Source organism: Arctopsyche grandis, chromosome 12 (genome assembly GCF_051622035.1).
Source record: "Arctopsyche grandis isolate Sample6627 chromosome 12, ASM5162203v2, whole genome shotgun sequence".
NCBI classification, from domain to species: domain Eukaryota; kingdom Metazoa; phylum Arthropoda; class Insecta; order Trichoptera; family Hydropsychidae; genus Arctopsyche; species Arctopsyche grandis.
The window spans coordinates 25762976-25787055 of NC_135366.1; the positions used below are offsets into that span (position 1 = coordinate 25762976).

Below are 24080 nucleotides of genomic sequence, written 5' to 3' on the forward strand. Positions count from 1 at the left end.
GGAATCTTTTTTGGTAATATTTTATCATTGTATAGCCATAGGTTTGACAATGATCGGTAATGGTGACTCTCATCTGTGAAGAATAGGAAAAACTTGTTCATAAAATAAGATCGTACGGATTAACAATGACTAAAGACACGCCCATTCACAGTTGGAGTCTATCTAGGCATTGCGTGCCGTACGATTTGTCTGCGCCTTGTCATTACTCATCCACTCGACTAAATTGCTCCAAGTATAGTTTAATTTCCAACGAACGTTTCAACTACGAGTCGAGTGAATAGATGATACATATGTATCCATCTAATAATATAGACCTGACTTTCAATTCACGTAACTTTGTCAAATGTACTGTCAAGTTTTATATTCTAGTACTACTCGAATAAACAACTGTCCAAGTATAAATCGAGCTTCAAGATCAGACATATTCAAGCCCTTTGGCAAGTCTAACTAAACAAAGATTCAGATTCGGTGCTTGCGATTGATTCGAGCTGAATCGGCATACATATTTATATAACGTATCGAAATTGCCATAATAGGTATAATTGAACGCCCTTGGTAACGCAAAACATTTATAAAAGTATTGATCTGTAAAGTAAATATTCTTATTCTGGGAAAAGCGACGGATTTTCTTTTGCACAGCGTAATAATACGCGAGGAAAATTAGAGATCGAAGCGTGTTTTTGTTTGCAGGTCGCCGAAAATGTTTCAGAATATTATTTAACTCTGTTCTTGAGTCAAAATCGCTTTTGTTTCAATAAAATCTGAAACTCGCTTCGCCAAAGTGCCATTAAAGTTGGAACAGAAAGCGGAACGTCTTTGTAGATGTGAGAGAAGAGGGGGGGGGGGAGGAAAACGGTTAATTTGATCAAAATTTATGGGTCTCACTGTGTCGAGGCGAGATACAAAAAAACGATGAAAGTTCCAAGACGCAAAAAACGCCCCCAATCTTTCAAATTTAGAACGGAAAACAATATTTTCCCGAAAGACATATGCATATGAAGGTTTTTGATTGAAAAGCTTTCACCGCACAGTATTAAATATCACCGACAACACACACACACACCCACACACCTTACGTAATAACTTTCCCCCTGAAGATAAGCCTGAAATCCGATTCATTTTAGAACCACCCTTGTATTAAATAAATAATTGTTTTTTCCTTCCGTTTTGTTTTTATTTTTTTTTTGTGTCGTGTTGATATTTGAGTCACGACTTACGAGGGCAATAATGTCCAGTTAGCGGGCAATTCCGAGAAAAATCGACCGTATTGTGACGACGGTAATTTTCCGGCTTTTCATTGGAAATTCTATGATACACATCTTGTATATATGGATAATATTTCTTGACATGTTTCAAAAACGAATACCGATTGCTATGAATTTTCTTTGAAAATGCCATTTTATATGATTTCCAGAAAAATCTGGATTTTTTCCTGTAACATGTTTTAGAACGGATTATCTAAAAGGTCGGATTATTACATTTGTTTTACCCATTTGATATAATCTCGTAGGCCTTCGGAATCATTCAAGGATAACATGACATGAAAAGGCATGTGCTGAACTACATACGTACATATATAGACATACATAGCATATGTTTTTAGACATTCATCTTTGAATATAATCATTTTTTTGTTGTTATCCAGTAAATCAAGTACCTTTCCTTTATAATATTTCACTATTTATTTTATTTATGTATGGACATCGGATTATCAGATTCGTTTTAATCAATTTAATACGATTAATCCTTATTCAATGCAAATCAATGGTGTTTCAATTATAATATACTAGCTGAAACCGGCATACGTTGCAATGCCACAATAACGCGTGCAATTCTCGTTCCCGTTCTCGTTCCCATTCCTGTTCCCGTTCTCGTTCCTGTTCCACAGACATTCAATTTTATATATATATATATATATATATATATATATATATATATATATATATATATATATATATATATATATATATATATACATATATATATATATATATATATATATATATATATATATATATATATATATATATATATATATATATATATATATATATATATATATAGGTATAGATATATTTGTTGACGTGTGCCATCCGCTGTGGCTTTGTGGTGCAGCCCTGAATGGTCAGTACATTCGAGTGCGAGGTAGGCGTGGCGCGATTATTATCACACTCGTGACGTGATACGTTGAAGGCGGGATAACTTTACTTTCGCGTCAGTAAAATCGTAATTACGAATATTAAGAGGTTTTTTACCGTTCACAGTATTCTTCCCAGACATGCATAGAACAAATCGTGAAAATTCTATCGTAATACATATATAGAATATAGATATAGTGTTTTTTCCCGGTTGTTTTATTTTTATTTTGTCCATAGTTCTCCAGTATAGAGACTTGTATCCAAGGACATAAATAATTGTTTATTCACCTCTATAGATACTAGAGTGGTAAAACCGTCTTGCTAGCATATTTGATCTTACACGTGGTGTTCTTCGTCGATTTCATTATTGAAACGGTTCCTCATCAAATTGACAAAACTCTTCCTACCTACTATTTGAATATGATTTCTTATTTATGTATTTACAAATTTAATACCATGGATGTCACTCAGGGACGACTCCAAATGATATCATGGTAAAATATAAATTCGCCCTTAGAAAAAATAAGAATTCTATAACATTAATATAACAGGTGCTTCTGTCCACAACTGACTTACATAACATACTTATTAATATACTATCTACTAACAAAACCACCGCGAGTGGGAGACTCCAATCTTAGTACAATTGAATCTTCTTCCCGCAGCTGGAAACCCTTCGGGTTTAAGTGAGAAGGAATCTGCTTCAAATGTTACAATATTCACAATACAATCGAACCAATCTAGCATGAGACTAATGTACCTCAATTTTCACGCTATCGCTTTTAACCCCCCCCCCCCCCCCGCTCAAGCCACGATGGCCAATTATATTTCGTCTCAGTTTTACATTACATTTTGGTCACGAAATAGAACATTGTTCGTGCGTATAGCGGTCGGTAGAATTTGACTTTTACATATTTTTTGTTAGTTTTGCGAAACTATAAAAATAGTTTCTTACTATCTTACGGAGCTGAAAGAATGTTAACAACATAATAATAAGTTTACAGTATATTATCCGATTTAAATTAATTAGTTTTAACAGGTGTAAGGACTGATTGTCAAACAAGTGCAAGGTCGCATTACACAGCACAACAATGTGTGCCTGAAACGAATCGTCACTATTTCAATAGCTCAACGAATTGTACTCTCAGTTTTAATCAATCAACCTTCCGAACGGGTGTTTTGCTATTTTTTAATGGGATAATATTTTTTGCACGGCTGTAAAATACATAAATACACGACATTCATATGTCAAAACGACATTTAATGTCAAATTAACATGTCTAAAATAGCTCGCACGACCCAATCTGGGTCCGCCCGGCAAATCAAACGTCAAATGGGTTGCCAGTAACAAAAATTAAATTTGATAGCAGCCAACACTTATTTATTTAAGGTTAGGTTAGGTTAAGTTAAGGTTGGTTTTATTCATTTAAGATTATGTTTTTTGGGTTGGTGTTATTTTATTTTAATGTAATATAGCAATTTACAACTAATAAATTGTAATCGATGTTTATTTTTTATAATAAACTAGCTGAACCCGGTATGCGTTGCAACGCCAGAATAAGGCATGCAATTCCCGTTCCCGTTTCAAGTGACGTCGTGACGTTGGAGCCGTGTCGTCAAAAACCAACCGGTAACGTGGTTACCAACGATCACATTTCCTTGACTACACAATGGCGCTTCAAACTTTCGCGTCGATAAAATGGTAATTACGAATATTAATATTATGAAGTTTTTTTCAAAGTGAGCTTCCCGGACATGCATACAACAAATCCTGAAAGTTCCGTCGTAATCAGTGGAGTGGCTTAGGAGCCTATACGAGAGAGACAGACAGACATTCAATTTTATATGTACTAGCTGAACCCTGCATGCGTTGCAATGCTACAATAACGCATAGAATTGTAGTTCCAGTTCTCGTTCCCGTTCCCTTTCCCGTTCTCGTTCCCATTTTTCGGAACAACGCAGGCAGCGAACACCCTGGTCGCGACGCGAATATTTGAAATTATAGCGAATGACACTCATTCCCGTTTTTTTTTAATCTTCCCGGACATGCATACAACAAATCCTGAAAGTTCCATCATAATCGCTTCAGTGGCTTAGGAGCCTATTCGAGACACACACACACACACACAGACATTCATTTATATATATATATATATATATATATATATATATATATATATATATATATATATATATATATATATATATATATATATATGGAGTCCGAGTCCGACTGTCACCGTGTCCGCGCGCGTTTCTCTCGCTCTCACTTTGCATTTCGAAATTCTCGGACTCCCCACCCATCTATCACTACAAAACTAACCATCTACTCACTTATTTAACTAATTGCATCCTAGTATAATTTAAGTGTAAAAATAAACAGATGATCGGCCGTTAACAGCGTTTTTTAATATCAGTGATTGCGTAAAATTTTGTGTTAATTTTGTGTCAGTTACAAAAGCGTATACGAACGAGATACATCTCCCTACCTGAATACAAAAAAAAAAATAAGGGTCCCTGCTCGTCAGCCAAAATTCAGTCCCACAGAAGCAATAAATTTTCCACATAATTGCTTTCAGACAAAAATTTTTAACGAACTTTACTTAATAGAATAATAGCAAACAGAAACGGTGTTTCCCAACTGTCTAATAGTTCTTTTTCATATTTAATTTATATTAAAGTAATTCGTGTAATTTTATATTCTTTACTAAATTTACTATTAAAATATTAAATTGCAAACTGCACTCACACATATATAAATCCGTTGTCTCCAAAGAGGCGTCTCACGATAAAGATCTGTAAAGAAAGTAGTATAACAATTGCTAATCTATTATTATCATAACTAACTACTTTCACTTACAAAGTAACCCTGTTAAATGGCATGTAATAACTCATAAGTGTTCCAAGTGATACCTAGAATGACTATCAGACAAAGCTGACCACAGAGAAGAGTCTATGGCGGTAAGAACTCACTCCTTGAATGGAAATCTCTCTCAAGTACCGCCTTTTTCTCAACACATCTTGGATAAATGCGAGAAAAATAATATCCAAACCTCCAACAAGGTAAGAGTGACGATGGATGATAGCTTAGCTAATAGAAACCTGTATTTAGCCACGTACAATGTAAGAACGTTATCGAGTGAAGGAAGTGTGCTTGCATTAGAGAATGAATTAGAAAGTATCAAATGGGATTTAGTAGGACTTAGCGAAGTAAGACGAAAACAGGAAAACCAAATAATCCTAAAAAGTGGTAACTGTCTCTACTGGAGAGGGCTACCAAATGGTAGAATAGGAGGAGTAGGGTTTCTTATCAATAAGAGAATAGAAAGAAATATTATAGAAATAAGCGACATATTGGAACGTATATGCTATGTAGTATTAAGAATCTCGAGCAGGTACACTTGTCAAATCTTCCAAGTGTACGCCCCCACATCTAGCCACCCAGACGAGGAAATAGAAGACTTCTACGAAAAACTACAGGGCGCATACGATAATAGCCGCCACCACTTTAAAATAATCATGGGCGACTTTAACGCAAAAATAGGACAAAAGGCAAACACAGAAAGAGCAGTAGGAAATTTTGGTACCGGCCAAAGAAACGAAAGAGGCGATCGCCTCATAGAATTCGCAGAACACAACAGGCTCTTTATCACTAATTCATTTTTCAGGAAAAACGCAAACAATAAGTGGACTTGGGAGAGTCCTAAAGGAGACAGGAACGAAATAGATTTCATCCTAACAAATACCCTGCACTCCGTTAAAGACGTTAGTGTTTTAGGTAAAGTAGATATAGGTAGCGATCACAGATTAGTCCGGGCCAAGATGGCCATTAATATAAATTGCGAACGTAGGAAACTAATAAAAGGATGCAGTAGCTCTCCAGACTTCGCTCAACTAAGGTCTAGGAAAAAGGAATTCGAACTCGAACTTGGAAATAGATACGAAAAATTAAACCCAGAAGCAGACATCGAGGAATTGAACACTGTAATTAGTTCGGTTCTAACCTCAACAGGTAAGAAATTAGGTGGATTCAGGAAACAGATTAAATTAAGCAAAATTTCAGCGGAAACAAAAAACCTAATTAAGCATAAAAGGAGTTTAGATAGGGATAATAATAAGCAAGAATACAATCTAGTAAATAAGGAAATTAAAAAGAGAATAGTCAGGGATGTCAGGGATTTTAACAGCAAGTTAATAGAAAGTACCATTAAGAATAACCGTAGCCTAAAAAAGTGCAAACAGGATCTTTTCTTAGGCAAAAACCAAATGATCGCAATCAGATCAGAGAGCGGAGTAATAATTAGGAATAGAGAAGAAATCATAGACAGAGTTTACACGTTCTATGCAAAACTATACGAGAACGACAACGGCCAATCCCCCGCTCTGGAATCGACAAACGGCCAAAGGGTTCCTGCAGTATTGCCTAGCGAAGTAGAGGCCGCGCTAAAAACTGCAAAGAACGGTAAAACCCCAGGGGAAGATAATATTCCCATTGACTTACTAAAATGTGGCGGCTCCCCCCTAAATAATATCTTAGCTAGGCTTTTCAGCAAATGCATCCAGAACCAAGCTATACCAGAAGGATGGAATAACGCAACTATCATCTTAATACACAAAAAAGGTGATAAAAGCGATATCAAGAACTACCGACCCATTAGTTTACTTTCAGCGGTCTACAAGCTCTTCACGAAGGTTATTACAGAAAGGCTGAAGAATATCCTCGACGAGAACCAACCTATAGAACAGGCAGGATTTAGGGCAAATTTCAGTACAATGGACCACCTCCAAGTAGTTGGCGAACTAATCGAACGCGCCAACGAATATCAACGGCCATTGTGCCTAGGTTTCGTCGATTATGAGAAAGCCTTCGATACAGTGAGCCACAATGCAGTACTTAACGCTCTACAAACACAGGGAGTACCGGAACCCTATGTGGGGCTGTTAGCTGCAATATATAAGAATGCCACAGCTTCGGTTAAAATTTTTTCAGGTACAGATAGATTTAGCATAAGAAAAGGAGTAAGACAAGGAGATACAATCTCGCCCAAGTTATTCAATGCGGTGCTTGAGGGAGTTTTCAGGAACTTGGAATGGGACAAAGCCGGAGTAAGCATCAACGGTCGCTTCTTGAGTCACCTTCGGTTCGCAGACGATATAGTTTTAATAGCTCGTGATTCAGCTGACCTACTTAACAGACTAACACAGCTGGACAGGGAAAGTAGAAAAGTAGGATTAAAAATTAACGTAGATAAGACCAAACTAATGTTCAATAGGTATTGCATGCCTGATAGCATCCCATTAGATGATAAACCAGTAGAAGTAGTAAATAATTATTTATATTTAGGTCAAATAATTGACATGTCTGGTAATAAAGATGAAGAGATAAAGAGACGTATGAAATTAGGATGGAGTGCATTTGGACGGATGAATGCTGTTTTTAAATCAAAAATGCCACTCTGCCTGAAGAAAAAGATCTTTGATCAATGCGTTTTGCCAGTGATGACGTATGGATGTGAAACTTGGACACTGAACACCAAGATGCTACATAAAATCCAATGCACCCAAAGAAGTATGGAGCGCTGTATGCTTGGCATAACGAGAAAAGACAGAAAGCGGAACACGTGGGTGAGAAGTATGACAAGAGTAGTGGACATAGTGGATAGAGTGAAGAGATTGAAATGGCAATGGGCGGGTCACGTAGCTAGGAGGATGGACGAAAGGTGGACAAAAGAATTGCTTGAATGGTACCCGAGAGAATGCAAAAGGGTAAAAGGAAGACCGCAAGGAAGATGGGTGAACGAAATTAGGAAAATGTGCGGGGTGAGATGGATGAGTGTTGCGCAAAACAGAGACGGGTGGAAGCGTGTTGGAGAGGCCTTCATCCAGCAGTGGATGGCGAGTGGCTGTAAATGATGATGATGATGATGATATATATATATATATATATATATATATATATATATATATATATATATATATATATATATATATATATATATATATATATATGTATATATATACATATATATATATACATGGTACCCTTTTTTAATACAACTTATTCGATAATATATACAACTTCCGTTACTCACTTTAGTGATGCCTTGTAGTGTGCTGTTTGGGGAGAGAACTTTTCGGCTTCAGCTGTCGCACATAATTTTCCCTCGTAGAAGTGAAACACGCAGAGCTTTCCTCGGGAGCTTTTCCAGTCTCACTGCACTCAATTCAGAGAAAGGCGTCGAACGAATATTATAAAATAGAAATAAAAAGCGCACGTTCGAGAAGAGAGCGGCTCATTCAGTTGGTGTTTATTCGAGTCGGCTATTTCGAGCGGAACAACAAAACGCAAAACAAAGTTGGTCGAGAAAAAGCGCACATATTTTTTTATACGTAATGGCGGACAGATGTGAGGCTCGTCGCACTGCGGATAATTTAACGATGTTCGATTTGCCGGTTACGTGACGGACCGTCTTTACAAAAACACTGATGGGTCACGGTCGCGCGTGAACAGCACTTGTCCCGGTCGCGACTTGTCATGGACTGATTTTCTGTCGTCTGTTTTCGGCACCACATGGTGGGAATTTTCCCGGAAGTTGGTCGAACCCCCCTGGCGGCCAGTTTTAAAACGAATTGTATGGTTTGCGACTTGGAATTATCAAATCGACGACTATTTTGTCGAGTAATATTTGAATTGAAGAGACAACGGTTTGCAAACATTGATAATGATAACACTGAGAAACAAAACAAAAAAAAAAATACCGGAGTGGAGACTAATCAAGTTTGACCCACTAAATTCGAATATGATTTGATTTTTGATCAATGATTTTTGTTGCCTTCTCGTTTATGAGTGTTTTAATAATTACACTGTTCGACACGAAAAATGGTTCAAAGACGAGATATCTTATAGATTTCTTATAGATCTATGCCCAGTTAACACGAATCTGGTAATAAAAAATGTTGATTGCCTCGAGATTCGGAGATATGTATGTGTTTTTTAAATCGCACGATTTTTCTATCTGTCAATTTCCTGTTCAAAATGAATATTGAAATCTATAGTTGGGTATTTTATCTTCCATTTGTAGTACTTTTCAGCTTTCAAATCTCTCTAAGTAGTCGTCCCGTTCATATCAAAAGTCGAAAGTACGTATTTTCACTTGGGATTTTTTCCCACTGTTTCAATAATAATCAACATTTCGTTTGAAATATTGATTATTATTGAAAGATTAATTATGTTAGTTTTAAAAAATATGCTGAAATTTTGAGTATGTCATATGTATTTCACTAAGAGGAAATACCGTATATGTACCTCTTAAATACAAAATTTTGTATTTAAGAGGAATTTTGTATTTATATTGGAAAATATGTAATTTTAGAAAAAAAATTATCAAAAGATGAACTTTTTTTCAAAAAATTTCATTCTAAAGTCTTCAAAATTCTAAAATATGTCGACGTCATCGTCGTCTGTACAAAAAAGATCCAGAATTAATGTTTTCAGCGGCCCTAGTCGTAAGTAATAAATTAATACTTACCGACTTTTAATTATTATAAAAGGGCATCATCGAACAAAAAGATACTCCATTATATCAAAAGTTTCTAATATTATAACTAAGACTAAAGTGGTTAACGAATTAGTTAGCATAATCAACAACTACATGTATAGTTTTTCCTCTTCTTCTGGAGCACGTACCAATTTGATGGTTTCTGTTAACTTGGACTTGTTCAAACTAAAATATGCTGATCCGGTAGAGAGATTGTTTAATTTGAGATCATAAATGTGGTCTCACATTTTATTTCTTTATTTATTTTTGTTATCATTTGACATTATTTTTGTTCAAATAACTTCGAACTATAAACTGGCCAACGTCTTTTTATACTATTCTTTTTTTTTATCCAATAATCTTTGTGCAAAAGAAAATTTACATCGTTATGGCCAAAACAACTTGTTTGACAGCTGTCAAACTAGCGTCCTTTAGTACGATGGATACAGGAGACGATGAACGATGTCGAGTCTGCCTCAAAGAATCTTTACCTGATTCCTCCATGCTATTCACCGGAGAAAAACCTATATATCATCGTCTCGAATTAGCTGCAGGCTTCCAGGTGAAATCAACATCTGAACACCATTGTTATGATCTTTAATTTTGATACCTAACCTCAACAGACACATTTCAGATAAAATATTCAAAGAAACTTCCATCTAAAATATGCGTTCACTGTTTGAACGAATTAGACATCGCTTACGAATTTCGAAGAAAATGCGAAGCATCAGAACTAACATTACAACAATGCATAAAAATTGAAAATATCGATGATCCTCCTCCAGTGAATAATAGTAATAATATAACAGACGAAAGTATCGATGATGATCACACTGATTACTTCGGTATGTACCCAAAAATACAAAATAAATATTGAAATATTTTATCATATAAACATCGATACAAAATTTTTAGAATAATTTTAACCAAGCATTATATATAGAGACATCTATGGATAGATTTTGACAAATTCGCAGCATTTTTAAACGAATAAGTGAAATTCGAGATGCTGTAAACTCGAAATTTGAAATAGGTAAAGGTTCAATTTGTTGGAACCGTTTCAATGAAAATCAGATAAATTGACAAACTCTGATACAACTACAATTTTTATACCTACTTTCTATTGGATTTTTAAATAAATCTAGTAAGAAATTTTCAGCATGGTGGGCTTTTAATAAAAAAATACGTCAGCACTCAAAAGGTTAAATGAAAATCAGATAAATTGGCAAACTCTGATAAGAGACGATCGACCTGGAGTCACAAGGCAAGGTCTGGTCAGCAGTAACCAGTGGGACTCGAACCCATGACCACTACATTTGAAAAGCATATATGCTAACCACTAGTCTACACTGCTGGTTCTTCTTCTTTATATAATGTTTGCTACCAATCTTTCCTCTAGGCTAATAAACGGCGCATTCTGAGCATTTAGTGCCATCTATTAAAAATTTATTTAATTAAATAATTTTTCTATTGGTTTTTTATATTGTTTATACATATGTAGGTAGGTAGGTAGTTTTTACCATATTTTTTTTCATATTAAACAATTAAATATAAATATTAAATTAAATATATTTAAAAAGTATTTGAAAAAAATTCGACCGTGTGCGGATCGAACACAGGACCAACAAATTTCTTTTAATTTTTCTTTTATTTAATAACTTAATATGCCAACACCCATGCGATGATATGTCATCGAATACAACACTATTAATGAATAATAACAGATATATGTATATATTTCTAGATGACGGGTTAGAATGTTTTGAAAAAGACCATAAAATCGAACAAGAAAAAGATGTACGAGTGACAAAGAGAAAAAATAATAGAACACCCAAATCAAAATCCCGAGCTTCAAAAACTAGTCAGAAAAAAAAAGAAAACGAAATCAAAGTAGATATAAAACAACAAATTAGGTAGTTAATGTATACTAAAATGAACTATATAATTATAATTCCTAACTCACTTATGTATAATCGTATTCATTACAGCAAAGATGATAAATCCAACAAACGCGAGAAAACTAAAAAGCACATGTGTGCAACGTGCGGCAAAACCTTCCAGTTTCACGGAAACCTCAAAGCTCACGAACGGATACATTCCGGAGACAAACCGTTCAAATGTACGACTTGCAACCAAAGGTACAATCAACCTCAACCCTTTCAAAATATAGTCAAAAGTAATCATCCAATAATATCATACGTAGATTCGCCCAATCGGGACATCTTCTGGTACACGAGAGGACACATTCCGGAGTCAAACCTTACCAATGCGACATATGCGCCAAGTACTGACACAATTCTACCTGTAATCCTACTACAAATGACTGTTATCTTCAAATTTTGTATTTCGATTTGCTCCAGGTGTTTCACCGTTTCGCATTCGCTGAAGAAACACATCAAAACTCACACGGGCGAGAAGCCGTACACGTGCATAATTTGCAGCAAGTGTTTCTCAACTTCGTACCACCTGTCGAATCATTTCAAAACGCACTCGGACGAGCAAGTTTACGAGTGCGATTGGCCCGAGTGTCAAACTAGAGTCTACAGCAAGCGCGAGATGAACCTGCATAAGCTGAAACACGAGCCGGCATCGGAGAGCAGAAAGGAATTCACATACGGAGCCTTGAACTACGTCAAAACAACCGTTTGAAATAAAACACGTCGAAAATTGGATTAAGTCTTTTTTTTTACTAAATTAAATTATTTACAATTTTTTTACTCACCACATACTGACATACATTATCACACTGCTTCGTATATATAATATATTAAAATAATAATATAATAAAATTACTTAATATAGTAATTCTTATGTGAGATTTCAACTTGACGTATAAATATAAATATATATCTATACCTACATATATATTTCAAACATACATACACTTCACAAACATAAATTAGTTGTAAAAAATTCATTTGGCATCAAAATGTATATCAAAGATTCGTTATACACACACATAAACGTAAAATATAGTCAGATCTATTAAAGAGATTACTGAAAAATTCCATATTCATTCAAGTTACATAATCTTAATTGTAAATTTCACTAAAAAATATAGGAATGACACTAATTTACATACACAAATAGCTGGAAAAAATAGTAGACAATAGGTAAAGGCGCTTATATACAATGCAAGTAGATGAGTAAGTCAAATTAAGTATCGTGCTCTCATCAAGGTCAAGATCAAAACCCTTCGATGATCAGAGTCATGTCATTGACTAACAAGTATCGACCCTTGTGGACATTCTATTATGACAGCCCAACTTAAAGGTCAATGAAGTCGACCAATTAAGCCCTCTACATGAGACCACCACTCCCTCAATGAATAGTCTGAGACCCTTTCGTCGGAGAACGGAGACGGTTGTCCAGCAATACAGCGTTAGAACAACCGCACATTGTGACCGATGTTAATACTGATCGTTCGGTTAGTGAAATAACACTGGAAGAGCTTGAACAAGGAGTTTAGGCTCGTTCAGGACACTCGACCACCTCTGTGGGGCTGACGTGGACGACGCAGAACGCTCGATCATTCGTTCGTATTCCAGAAGGACAGCTGGTTGGATGGTCCTTTACCTGAATAGCGCAGCTGACTGGTCGGCGTGGGAAGCATTCGATTCAAAAGCTATGATATCCAAACAAGATGCTGAAAAGAAACCGAGAAATGCTACCCGGCTAAGACAAATCTGCTCCCCTGAAGGTTCCAGACGACCGGAAGAGTCAAGGGGTTGGGGTTTAGCCGGCAAGAAGCCGACACTACCCTCCATTGCAATCTGGAGAGTGGCTTTTGAAGATTAAGAAGAAGAAAACAAAAGGTTCATCAGCTTAACTGAAGGCTTATATGTACATAAGTCCACTTGGGAGTCTTAGCCTGACCCTACTTGCATAGCATATTAACGCCTTAAAACAAATGTAGAATTATAATTCATCGTGATTCACTGGTGTAATGTAAGCTTGGGCCGCGTATACTTTCAACTCCGCATACAGAGTTTCCTGGGTATACGCCACTATCGTAATTCCGGAGGTGACCCTTGTAACACCGTCGATTCTCTGATACAGCTTCACCGTGGGATAGCTGGTTATCTCCTCGCGTTGACAGAGAGCACCGTCTTTCTGACAATTCACTTTACCGCCTACGACTATGTCTTGAAGCCTCTGAAACGTTCGACATAAAAACATAAGCATTTCATACAAACATTGAAAGCAATACAGTTAGAGATATAAACCTGGATCGCAATGAAAAATTCCGGCTCAAACTCGTGACAATATCCACACCACGGCGCGAAAAACATAATAACCCAAGTTCTGTCTTCTCTGAAATTATAACAAAATAAAATGATTACATTTAATTTTAAGCATTTAAAATACATATCATATATTAATCAATACCTTTGAGACAAGAGATTGTGTCTGAAGTTGGTGCCGTCTAAATTAACCATCGGTGTGTGCATAAAACCAATAACCCACGTTCGTAAAGATGCATAGTCACGGTTCGGGTTTGAATATATTCTAAAATGAACCATCGATAAATTACAAAATGCTTATTAAGTACTATTTATATACTAGCAATGTATCGTACACTTACGCCATTGTATTTTTACCCTTGCTGCCCATCGGATACAAGCGAATAGTCGGATAGCTGCGGATTCCTTCATTAGTGCATAGTTCTCTTTGTAAATCGCAATTCACCGAGCCGAGTTTGATTTTTTTCAAGACAGACAGCTGAAATCGTCCGATGGTTATTATATATATGCACTAAATCTTGCAAATTTGAGCTGTGTTTACTACCTTTTGTGCAACTTTCATCCATTCCGGTTGAAGACTTTGACACGGAGCGCACCATGGTGCGTAAAATTCGACCGCATACAAAACAGATTCTGGTTTCTCGTCCAATTCCTCTTTGAAATTCTTCTCAGTCAAGCTGATGACTGAACGGTTGAAAGTATTTGTATTATATATTCATATATCTATGTATTAGACGGTGTAAAAAAATTGAGTCAAACTTACCATAGTTTGACTTCATAGCTTGTATGAATTCAATAATCGACTTTTCGTTTGATTCTCCGGTGAATGTATAAACGGTGCTCGCATTGTATATGGCGGTTGTTGGATAACTGTTGACATTGTAACGAGTGCAGACGTGTGAATGTTGAGCACAATCGACAGTTCCAAACTGAAAATAAATGCATTTTAAAGTGAGTAAAATGTGTGGTTTAATGAATAAAACGAATATTTAATATGGGGATGGAAGTAAAGTGGTAGCCACCAACATGGTCAAATTGGTCGTAATTCACAGGATGGCGACCGAAACTCGACCATGTTGTAGAACCCCTACAGTACTCCTCCCCTAGTGATAACGATACAAAAAAATAATGTTACAATTTACAAATTAGAAGAAAAATGATAGTGTGGTTGTGGGTCTTTCGCTGTGGCGTGTGACGCTGACGAGTTCTGCTCGAGGTGGATAGCAGATTCGAAGGCGATGATGTCGTAAGGGTAGTACGAGCTGGAACAGTGAGTCGTCTCGCAGCTCGTGGACGTACATATGTAGTGGTCGTTGGGGTTTGTGAGGCTTGTGGATACAGGCGTAGGCATGGTTGATGACTGAGGTGGTGATTTGTAACTGAATGGCCGTTCGGTTTGTGGTGATATCGTGCAATGACTTCGTCCTCGTACGACATCTTATTTGCACCCCTACATTTTTTATGCTTTTTGCAGTAGCAGTTGTGATTAGCTTCAACATCAGCATCGGCATTGGTGAGCCGGTTGGTCGGAAACTGTTGTTTGCAATATTATTATTGCCCTCGCGTTGAGGGTCGAAAGTATGCCGCTTGATTGCTTGGTCCCTCAGCGAGGGCTGTGACAAGGGGCATGCCGAAAGTCTCTAGAGCGTTGCTTGGCTCAAACATCAGGGTCACCAGATATGGAAACGACAGAAATGAAATGACGGTGTGGTTTAATGCACGACTATTTAATATGACGGACGGGAAGGAAGCAAAGTGGTAGCCACCAACTTGGTCGAATCGGTCCTAACTTGCAGGATGGTGACCTAACCCCGACCATGTCGTAGACCCCTACAAGCTCATCTACTGTCATTGTACTTGTTGAAAGTTTGTTTCCTCACTATTCACTCAGAAGATTCAAAAAGTGACTCAAAAACAACCAATTCCTCAACTCCAACTCTACAGCCTGGGCTATAACCATATCAAAAAAATATATAAGTAGTGTAGCCTAGGAAAGGAGTAGCCGCCGGTTAATTGCAGTCGGGGATTGTACGCCGCCTAAAGTGTATTCGGAAATGGACAATGGAGACCCCCGGATTAGGCCGAGCGGCATCCCCGATAGTTCCCAGAATCGGGACGAAAGCGTGAGACGTGACTAAACAATAGGTAAACAAACGGGTCTAAGACGCTACAGTGAGCAACCTGTCCTTTAAAAGGAAGTGCACTTGGCATGGGGGATCATTCTGGAACGAGTGCTGGCTACGCGTGGACCTACTTAATCACCCAATAAAAGCTGTGAAGCGACTTTGACCTTTCATTTGGATTCTCCACCCACCCCTACGCATCAGTAGTAATGTATAGTAAAATTACTAACCTGAATGACTTCTGGTTCAAAATGATTGCTAGCTTTTCTTAAAGCGGGTAGCATTCTCTTGCATGGTGGACACCCCGTCAATAACCACCCGATGATCCACGGCGTACCTACCAAAAGTAAAATCTTTAGAAACAAACATACAAGAAGTATTATAAATATATTCCAGTCACAAAAATCACCTTCCATCATTATCCTCTGCAAATCTTGCGGCGAAAGTGCATGAATATTAGTCGCCTCTTGAGCATCCCGAGCGAACCTCTCAATGGAATGTAAAGTGCGTTGACCGGTATGCATTTCAAACGCACCGCCTTTCTTCAAAACGGCCCACGTCGGATACCGAGGAATGTGCAACGAATTACACAGCGCCCGATTCTTGATACAATCCACTTCAGCTGAAAGATACGATTTGTTAATTTTGCCCAAAAACATCAACAGCATACAATCGAAAACATTCCTAATACCTATTTTGAATTTATCGAGCTTTCCGGTAAATTTCTTCATCATAATTGTATTCCGAGGGTCTCCTTCCATGGCAAAGCATAGCAACCAAGGCGTATCGGCACCAATACGCAATTGTGTTCTTATATCCTGAAAAATATAAAACGAATAAGCTGTGTATTATATAACAATATGTATTATTATTTTTTTTATATATAATACAGTCCCTGACCAGAATATTACGCCACCCTTCTCGAGATGCGTTTGGGTAAATTTGTCACGGTCGTAAATAACTCATTATGGGAACTTTTGGCCTCATTTTTTTGTGATCTTATCCTTAAATGCAACTCTATTCACTAGCAAAAAATATCGGTTGATTATCCCTCAAAAGGTCTTCAAAAACAAAAGAAAGATGTTTGAAATCGGTTTGCGTCTGAATTTTGTTCAATATTGACGTGCGTTTCCGTTAAAATCATTCATTATTTTGTGAAAAGCACTGTGTTTTTTTCTCTTTTACTGCAACTTTATCATATTTCTAAGGTAAGTTGGTATTTAATATCTCGAAATTTTACAATTTAAATTGCGTGTAAAACTTTTATTGGATTTTTTTAGATGGGTAGAAAATCAGATATTTCTAAAGAAAAAATTGCAAGCATTACATCATTATTAAATACAGGAAAGTTTTCTCAAAACAAAATCGCGACAATGGAGGGTGTTAGTAGGGCGTCTATTAGAAAAATAAAACAAAATCTGGAGACTGATTGCGACCCCACACTCAAACGACGTCGTACTGTTGACGTACATATTTCACGTTTTCGTCCTTTAATTGTTGTTGAATATTTTTTTTTGTATTAAATCGATTCTTGGAAACAAGCCTGGCGATTTTTCGATCCACACGAGGGCGAAATTTTTTTTAGTACCACTATTAGCTCGCCTATTGAGTGTGGGGTCGCAATCAGTCTCCAGATTTTGTTTTATTTTTCTAATAGACGCCCTACTAACACCCTCCATTGTCGCGATTTTGTTTTGAGAAAACTTTCCTCTATTTAATAATGATGTAATGCTTGCAATTTTTTCTTTAGAAATATCTGATTTTCTACCCATCTAAAAAAATCCAATAAAAGTTTTACACGCAATTTAAATCATAAAACAAAGTAAAATTTCGAGATATTAAATACCAACTTACCTTAGAAATATGATAAAGTTGCAGTAAAAGAGAAAAAAACACAATGCTTTTCACAAAATAATGAATGATTTTAACGGAAACGCACGTCAATATTGAACAAAATTCAGACGCAAACCGATTTCAAACATCTTTCTTTTGTTTTTGAAGACCTTTTGAGGGATAATCCACCGATATTTTTTGCTAGTGAATAGAGTTGCATTTAAGGATAAGATCACAAAAAAAATGAGGCCAAAAGTTCCCATAATGAGTTATTTACGACCGTGACAAATTTACCCAAACGCATCTCGTGAGGGGTGGCGTAATATTCTGGTCAGGGACTGTATATACCAGGAAGGCCAAACAGGTAAACCCCAATGCGTCTATATGTACAATTTTTAGAATAATTTTAGCAAATCATCATAGAGACATCTATGGATAAATTTTTGATAAACTTACATTTTCGAGCATTTTTATATAAATAGTCAAATTGCCAAATTCTGCAAAACTAAAAATTTGCGAGACATTTATGCAAAAATTTGCAGCATTTTTATACAAATCAGCGAAATTCGAGATGCTGAAATCTCAAAAGTTGCAAGAAATGGGTAAAGGTTGCCAATTTATTGGAACCATTTCAATGAAAATCATATAAATTGGCAAACTAGGATAGATTAGATATGAAACGATCGACCTGGAGTCACAAACCAAGATCTGGCCAGCAGCAACCGGTGGGACTCTAGCCCGTGCCCACTATGTATGTATGTTCGAAAGCATATATGCCGACCACTAGTACACACCGCTGGTATTGAAATGTATGTATCTACTTACTTGAAAATCTTCTTGATCCATTCTTTTTATGCTCGGAAAGAGACCCAAAACTTCATCAGCCAAACCGTTATGATCGATCCTGTTTAATGGGAAGGCAAATTCAGAACTGTTCTCGTTATGCTTCCAAAATATAGCGGTGAAAAGCCGAGCGGCGTTGTAAGTTTCGACGAAATCTTTATTTTCGGTGAATCCCACACTCACGATTCCTTTCTAAAACCAAACTTTAAATAACGTTTGCCTCAGATGACTATTGAAATGCAAAATAAATCTATTTTCTCACCAGCACGGCTGCTAGTTTGAGCCGCAAATGTTGACTGGATAAAGTGTCCCGTTCGTTGAATTTAGGCATTGTGAATATCACCCATGGAGATTTTTTGTAATCGGGATAACCTTTTAAAATAGGCACATCGATGACTTTGGCTAAATGAGTCATGATGAACAATTCCATAGGACGTGCTTCTCTGATACCGGTATATACCTTTCCGTCAAACATAGTAGCCTAAATTGACAGAATAAAGAAGAAATTAATGATATTTTCAATTTACTAATAAAATTATACTTGATTTCGTCTACGAAGGCATTATAGAGTTTTAGTTCATCAGTCAATATCATTTTTTTTAAACATATAACGAAGAGAGATAGAAAACAGAAGATGTGGGTGGAATGTATGACGAGGCTAGTTGACATGATAGAGAAAAATATTGAAATGGTAATGGGCAGGTCACATAGCTGAAAGAACGATCGATAGACAGATGAAAGAAGTGCTCAAAAGGTACTTGAGATAATGTAAACAGGTGCAAGGAAGATCAAAAGGGAGATGGGTCGATGAAACTAGAAAAATATGTAGGATAAGATGCTCAAAACAGATACAAATGGAAGATTATTGGAGGCCTTTATCTGGTCTGTTCTGGGTCGCCATCCTGTGAGTTAAAAATGATTTGTTGTTGGCTACCACTTTACTTCCTTCTCAGCCGTCATATTAAACAGCATGCATTAAACCACACTGCATTTTATTCCTCTCTCCCCCATAATATTGTAACATGGGAACATGACTGAGAGTATCCACTGTCTAAGTGAATTCGTGGGTGAACAATAGAGACCTCGGATTAGGCTAACAGGACTCAGTAAGTGCCCAGACAAAGGATACGGTAAGTTCTCACTGAGCTGGGCGAGTGCTTGCATATACAAAAGACTTGCAAGGGTAAACCTTGAAGTGCCTAGACAATAGACACATTAATGGATCGGGGAAGCTGTGATGGGTAACTTGTCCTTTATAAAGAGGTACACACAGTAGATCAGATTATTCTGGAGTGAAAGATGATCTCGTGTGGACTTTCAGAATCGTTGAATAAACGCTGTGAAGCGACTTTGGCCTTTCATTTGGATCCTAAACCCCCCCCCCTAAGCAACAATATGTACATCCCAAATAAGTTATTAAATAGTTTAAAGCTAGACTAAATGATTGACATTGCCCGGGCAGGTGAAAATTAGAGTACCGTAAGATAGTATAATAAATTTGGTGATGATATGTATGTAAACTGAGAATTCAATCTCTATAATGCCTTAGTATTTGAAATGAATCATATAAATATCATACTTTTTCATCATAAAAAAGTAAAGAAGGATATTGTTGAATCTGTAGTTCCCAGCATAAGTCTCTTTCATCTTCACAGTTAACAGCTCCAATTTTAACCTAAAATGCAGATAAAACAATTATAAATTTCAATCAAAGTCAATATTAAACGTAATAAACTTAATATCTTACAACTCCTTCAAGACTCTTGGACAATCTTCTCCACTCCGGAGCCAATTCATGGCAATGGCTGCACAACGGAGAGTAGAAGTTAACAAACCAGATGGTATCACCGAAACTGCTGCCTAAAATATACACGCAATTAAATAAAAGGATAGTAATGTATAGGTTGTATAACAGGTTTGAGCGTACTAAAATCTTCCCGTCCCAAAGTTGCTATGAGAGGATCATCGTCGTAAATACCGAATTGGTCTCTGTAATAAGTATAACTGTGGTATTTAGTAGACGAATGGCCTTCGAACGATTTTTTACCATACATGTCATATTGATTACGCTTGGTAGGATCCTTCAACACGTCGTACGCTTCGGCCAATTTGACGAAATGGTCGTGAGCTTCCGGATCGTTCTGGAAAAAAGATAGAGTTGTTCGGAACGAAAGTAATTTGTAATGCGTTGATAAATTTGAATTACCTTGTTCTTATCGGGGTGTTTGGTTACGGCAAGCTTTTTGAACGCTTTGCGAATGTCTCTGGAGTCGGCGCCTTTTTCCACACCCAAGAGTGTATAGTAGTCATCTTCGCTGCTGCCGAAACTCGTCGGTAATATTAGCAAATAAAATGTGAAGGCGATTAAATTTGATAATAACCTGAAATAATATGTAAAGAGGAATGTTTCTCAGTCGAAATGTTTCGAATAGATAAAGAAGTCAACGTGGGTCATTGACCAGTAACTAGAAAAACTAGTTTTACTAGTGGAGATTCCTTGAACATTATACTTTTTTTTTAAGGAATTCGTTGATTATGAGCGTTAAATTAAAAAAGAAAAATTAAATATTTTATTATATACTTATGTATTGATAGTATTTTAAAAAATTCCAAGGAAAAATCGTATTTTAAAAATGAAATGAAGTTTTGAAGATAGAAATCATATTTTAATGATGAAATTGAATTTTCTGTATAAAAATAGTTGAGGATTAAAATTTAAATAATTTCAGAAATAATCGTATTTTCAAGATAAAATCAATTTTTGAAGATAAAAATCATATTTTAAAGATGAAATTGAATTTTATGTATAAAAATACTATAAGGATTATCAAAAAAAGTCATATTTTCAGGATGAAAAATTTACTGCATAAAAATATTTTTAGGATAAAAATTTTCTGAAAAATCAAGTTTTGAGGATAAAAATTATATTTTCAGGATGAAATCAAGTTTTGAAAATAAAAATCATATTTTCAGGATGAAATTGGAATTTCCTATTATTATTTTTAGAATAAAATCATGTTTTTTAGATATAAGTCGAATTTTTAGGGTAAATCACAATTTGTATAAAAAATATAGTTGTTAGTAATTGAATAAATTATCTGTTTCAAAATTAGCCAAATATTCGAAATAATCAAAAATATTTTCGATTAAGTATAATATCAACTTATTTCCAAAATCTGACTAATATAAATAACTATAAATTATTATTAACTTAATCCAGGTAAAATAATCAAATTAATGGAAATAGAAAGTATCAATATATGTATTTATAATATTATGCGACTTTTCCGATATTAAAATTTTTGAATAAATCATATTTTTAAACAAATTATTTCGATACTACATAAGTTTAATCGAGACATTAAGGGATTATTTAAATTCAAAAATAAATAATAAAAAACAAGCCTTATATTAATAAAATGGTAAAAAATCCGTAATATGTATAGCAATATATAAATATAAAATTTTGTAATAAAAATGATGTACCGACTAATTAATATCTGAAAGTAAATCGTACGAACAAAAGTTCAAGCCTTCAAACATATATGAAATTTATTTAAAATGAGAACAATACTGCAGTTGAAGAAAAAGTTATTGAAATTTCTAACCAGAAGCTCTCGAAGTTTTTCATATTGTCTACGATAAAACGCTGTTTGAATTGTACAAATTGTGGAATTGAAATGGCTGCAAACTATATATATATGGTGTTGTACATTGACGTGGTCAAATTATAGTGGTTGAGGTAGATTAGCTACGTCGACTTTGCGTGGGCTTTGAGGGCCATTGGTGTAAAAGCACACTTAATGAAAGCATACGAAGCGAACTTACATTTCAGTCGTTCGACAGACGTTCACCGGCAAGAAGAAACACTGAATCCGGCGTCCAGTTTATTTCATTGAAAGCAAAAGCATTAAAATGGAATAAGTCACGAGATGTAGCCACAACAGCCGGCTGCCAAACGATTGTGCAGCTTTAAAATGTTATGGCCTAAACAGCTTGAATTGCGATTGGCTATTGACAGATGCGAATTGGACGCGCGTTTTCACTCAATTTAAAAATTGAATATTAATATAAACATTATAATCCTCTCCATTTAAGCAATACATTTATTTATTGTATTTTCCCATGTTATATATCATATTTGGTAAAATAAGAATAAAGTGAAAATTTACTTTTTTTTAGTAACCCATTTGAACTAAAGCAATTTTTTTTTAAATATATATACTAATCAGTTAATTAATTATCAAATTACCATCGAAGTTGCAAAAGATTCTGAGTGGTGTCTGAATTCATTTTTTACTTTTGAATCCAAATGATCAATAGTTATAAATTGTAACATTTCCTATAAAGTTTGAGAAATTGAATAAAAAAAAAACATAAAGATTAGAACAGAGCATCGTAACCTTTGGATATTCGCGGCACACATTGTTTACAACTCGTAGAGTTTGTCACCTACGTACATACATGTGTACTTCATCGGCAGTCGCTAGTTATTCCGTATATGCATAGGGACAAAACACTAACTATCATCGGTTTTCTCCCTCACACGCGATCTCACTCGCACGTATTAGGCCGAAGTGCTGTTCGGGGAACACATATTACCGCGGTGCACAGGTTACGATGCTCTGGATTAGAAGACTGATGCCCGTTGCTTGGTGAGCGACTAGTATTTGTTGTTTAATCAGCGATTGGAACTTGACGGTCCATGATCGAGTTGCACAGCCATTGAAGTCTCGCAACTAATTGACCAAAATATTTTACCACATTAAGTATAAAAGGTATATGGGTTAATTCGCTGATTCGTTCTAAACTGCAAGTCTGGGATTTTAAAAGTAAACTTCTTACACTCACTGAATTTTTCACTTTAATCTGGAAGCCCTTCTTTGCGTTCATACAATAATAACAATTTTGTATTCCTACAAAGTTTAAAATAACTAAAATTTTAAATGTAGAATTAATACAAACCAGACCAAATATAAAAGTAGTTATTCCTTACCCGATCGTCAACGGTCATTTTAATTTTGTAACGAAAATCATTGGGGGAATAATACGGATTGCGATTCTAGTATCGCGGATTTCAAAACAACCCGAATTCGCTACTAACCTATTACACTATCAATACGGATCGCGATAGGCGTGAATCGCGTGATGATATTGATATGTAGTATGACAGGCCCCATTTTTTATAATATTAATCCAATTCTAACCTGTAAATGAGACATAAAAAATCTGCACGACTTATTTTATGGTTGTAGTTATCGAAATCGTAAAAATACTATCAGCACATCGTAAAACATACTTAAAAGCGGTTTAAAACAAAATATTAAAAATGTCTTACGATGTGAGAAGTACATACAAAAT

At 35.8% G+C, this 24080-nt stretch overlaps 3 protein-coding genes across 3 annotated transcripts in view; 1 reads left to right on the top strand and 2 right to left on the bottom strand.

The window, feature by feature from the left end:
* LOC143919885 (uncharacterized) overlaps positions 1 to 8695 on the bottom strand; it is a 50680-nt gene extending 41985 nt beyond the window's left edge. The window contains exon 1 of the mRNA XM_077442450.1: positions 8231 to 8695. The gene's annotated coding sequence lies outside the window, so the exon portion shown is untranslated. The remainder of the gene's footprint in view (positions 1 to 8230) is intronic.
* A 567-nt stretch (positions 8696 to 9262) lies between these two features.
* Positions 9263 to 12347, top strand: LOC143919887 (uncharacterized). The gene is made up of 6 exons (XM_077442452.1): positions 9263 to 10238; positions 10311 to 10521; positions 11421 to 11589; positions 11665 to 11814; positions 11880 to 11960; positions 12037 to 12347. Exons 1-6 carry the CDS (start codon positions 10065 to 10067, stop codon positions 12323 to 12325), a joined length of 1074 nt encoding a protein of 357 aa, XP_077298578.1. The 5' UTR covers positions 9263 to 10064; the 3' UTR covers positions 12326 to 12347.
* Positions 12348 to 13215: 868 nt separating this feature from the next.
* On the bottom strand, positions 13216 to 22687 carry LOC143919886 (dnaJ homolog subfamily C member 10-like). The gene is made up of 16 exons (XM_077442451.1): positions 22548 to 22687; positions 20926 to 21100; positions 20647 to 20860; positions 20467 to 20579; positions 20299 to 20394; positions 18982 to 19200; positions 18702 to 18911; positions 16735 to 16861; positions 16453 to 16665; positions 16274 to 16380; positions 14684 to 14849; positions 14465 to 14604; positions 14262 to 14398; positions 14066 to 14185; positions 13903 to 13990; positions 13216 to 13831 (listed from the first exon to the last, which is right to left on the bottom strand). Coding segments are annotated over exons 1-16 (2364 nt in total). The 5' UTR covers positions 22550 to 22687; the 3' UTR covers positions 13216 to 13594.
* Between the last annotated feature and the right edge of the window lie 1393 nt (positions 22688 to 24080).

Excerpts from the sequence above, each read along its gene's own strand:
- LOC143919886 (XM_077442451.1), bottom strand. Across the intron at positions 20,861-20,925 it reads AACACCCCGATAAGAACAAG|AACGATCCGGAAGCTCACGA; the intron begins GTAATTCAAATT and ends TCTTTTTTCCAG. Across the intron at positions 20,580-20,646 it reads TTTGGGACGGGAAGATTTTA|GCAGCAGTTTCGGTGATACC; the intron begins GTACGCTCAAAC and ends TGTATATTTTAG.
- LOC143919887 (XM_077442452.1), top strand. The coding sequence starts at position 10,065 with ATGGCCAAAACAACTTGTTTGACAGCTGTCAAACTAGCGTCCTTTAGT. Across the intron at positions 10,239-10,310 it reads AATTAGCTGCAGGCTTCCAG|ATAAAATATTCAAAGAAACT; the intron begins GTGAAATCAACA and ends GACACATTTCAG. Across the intron at positions 11,590-11,664 it reads GATATAAAACAACAAATTAG|CAAAGATGATAAATCCAACA; the intron begins GTAGTTAATGTA and ends TATTCATTACAG.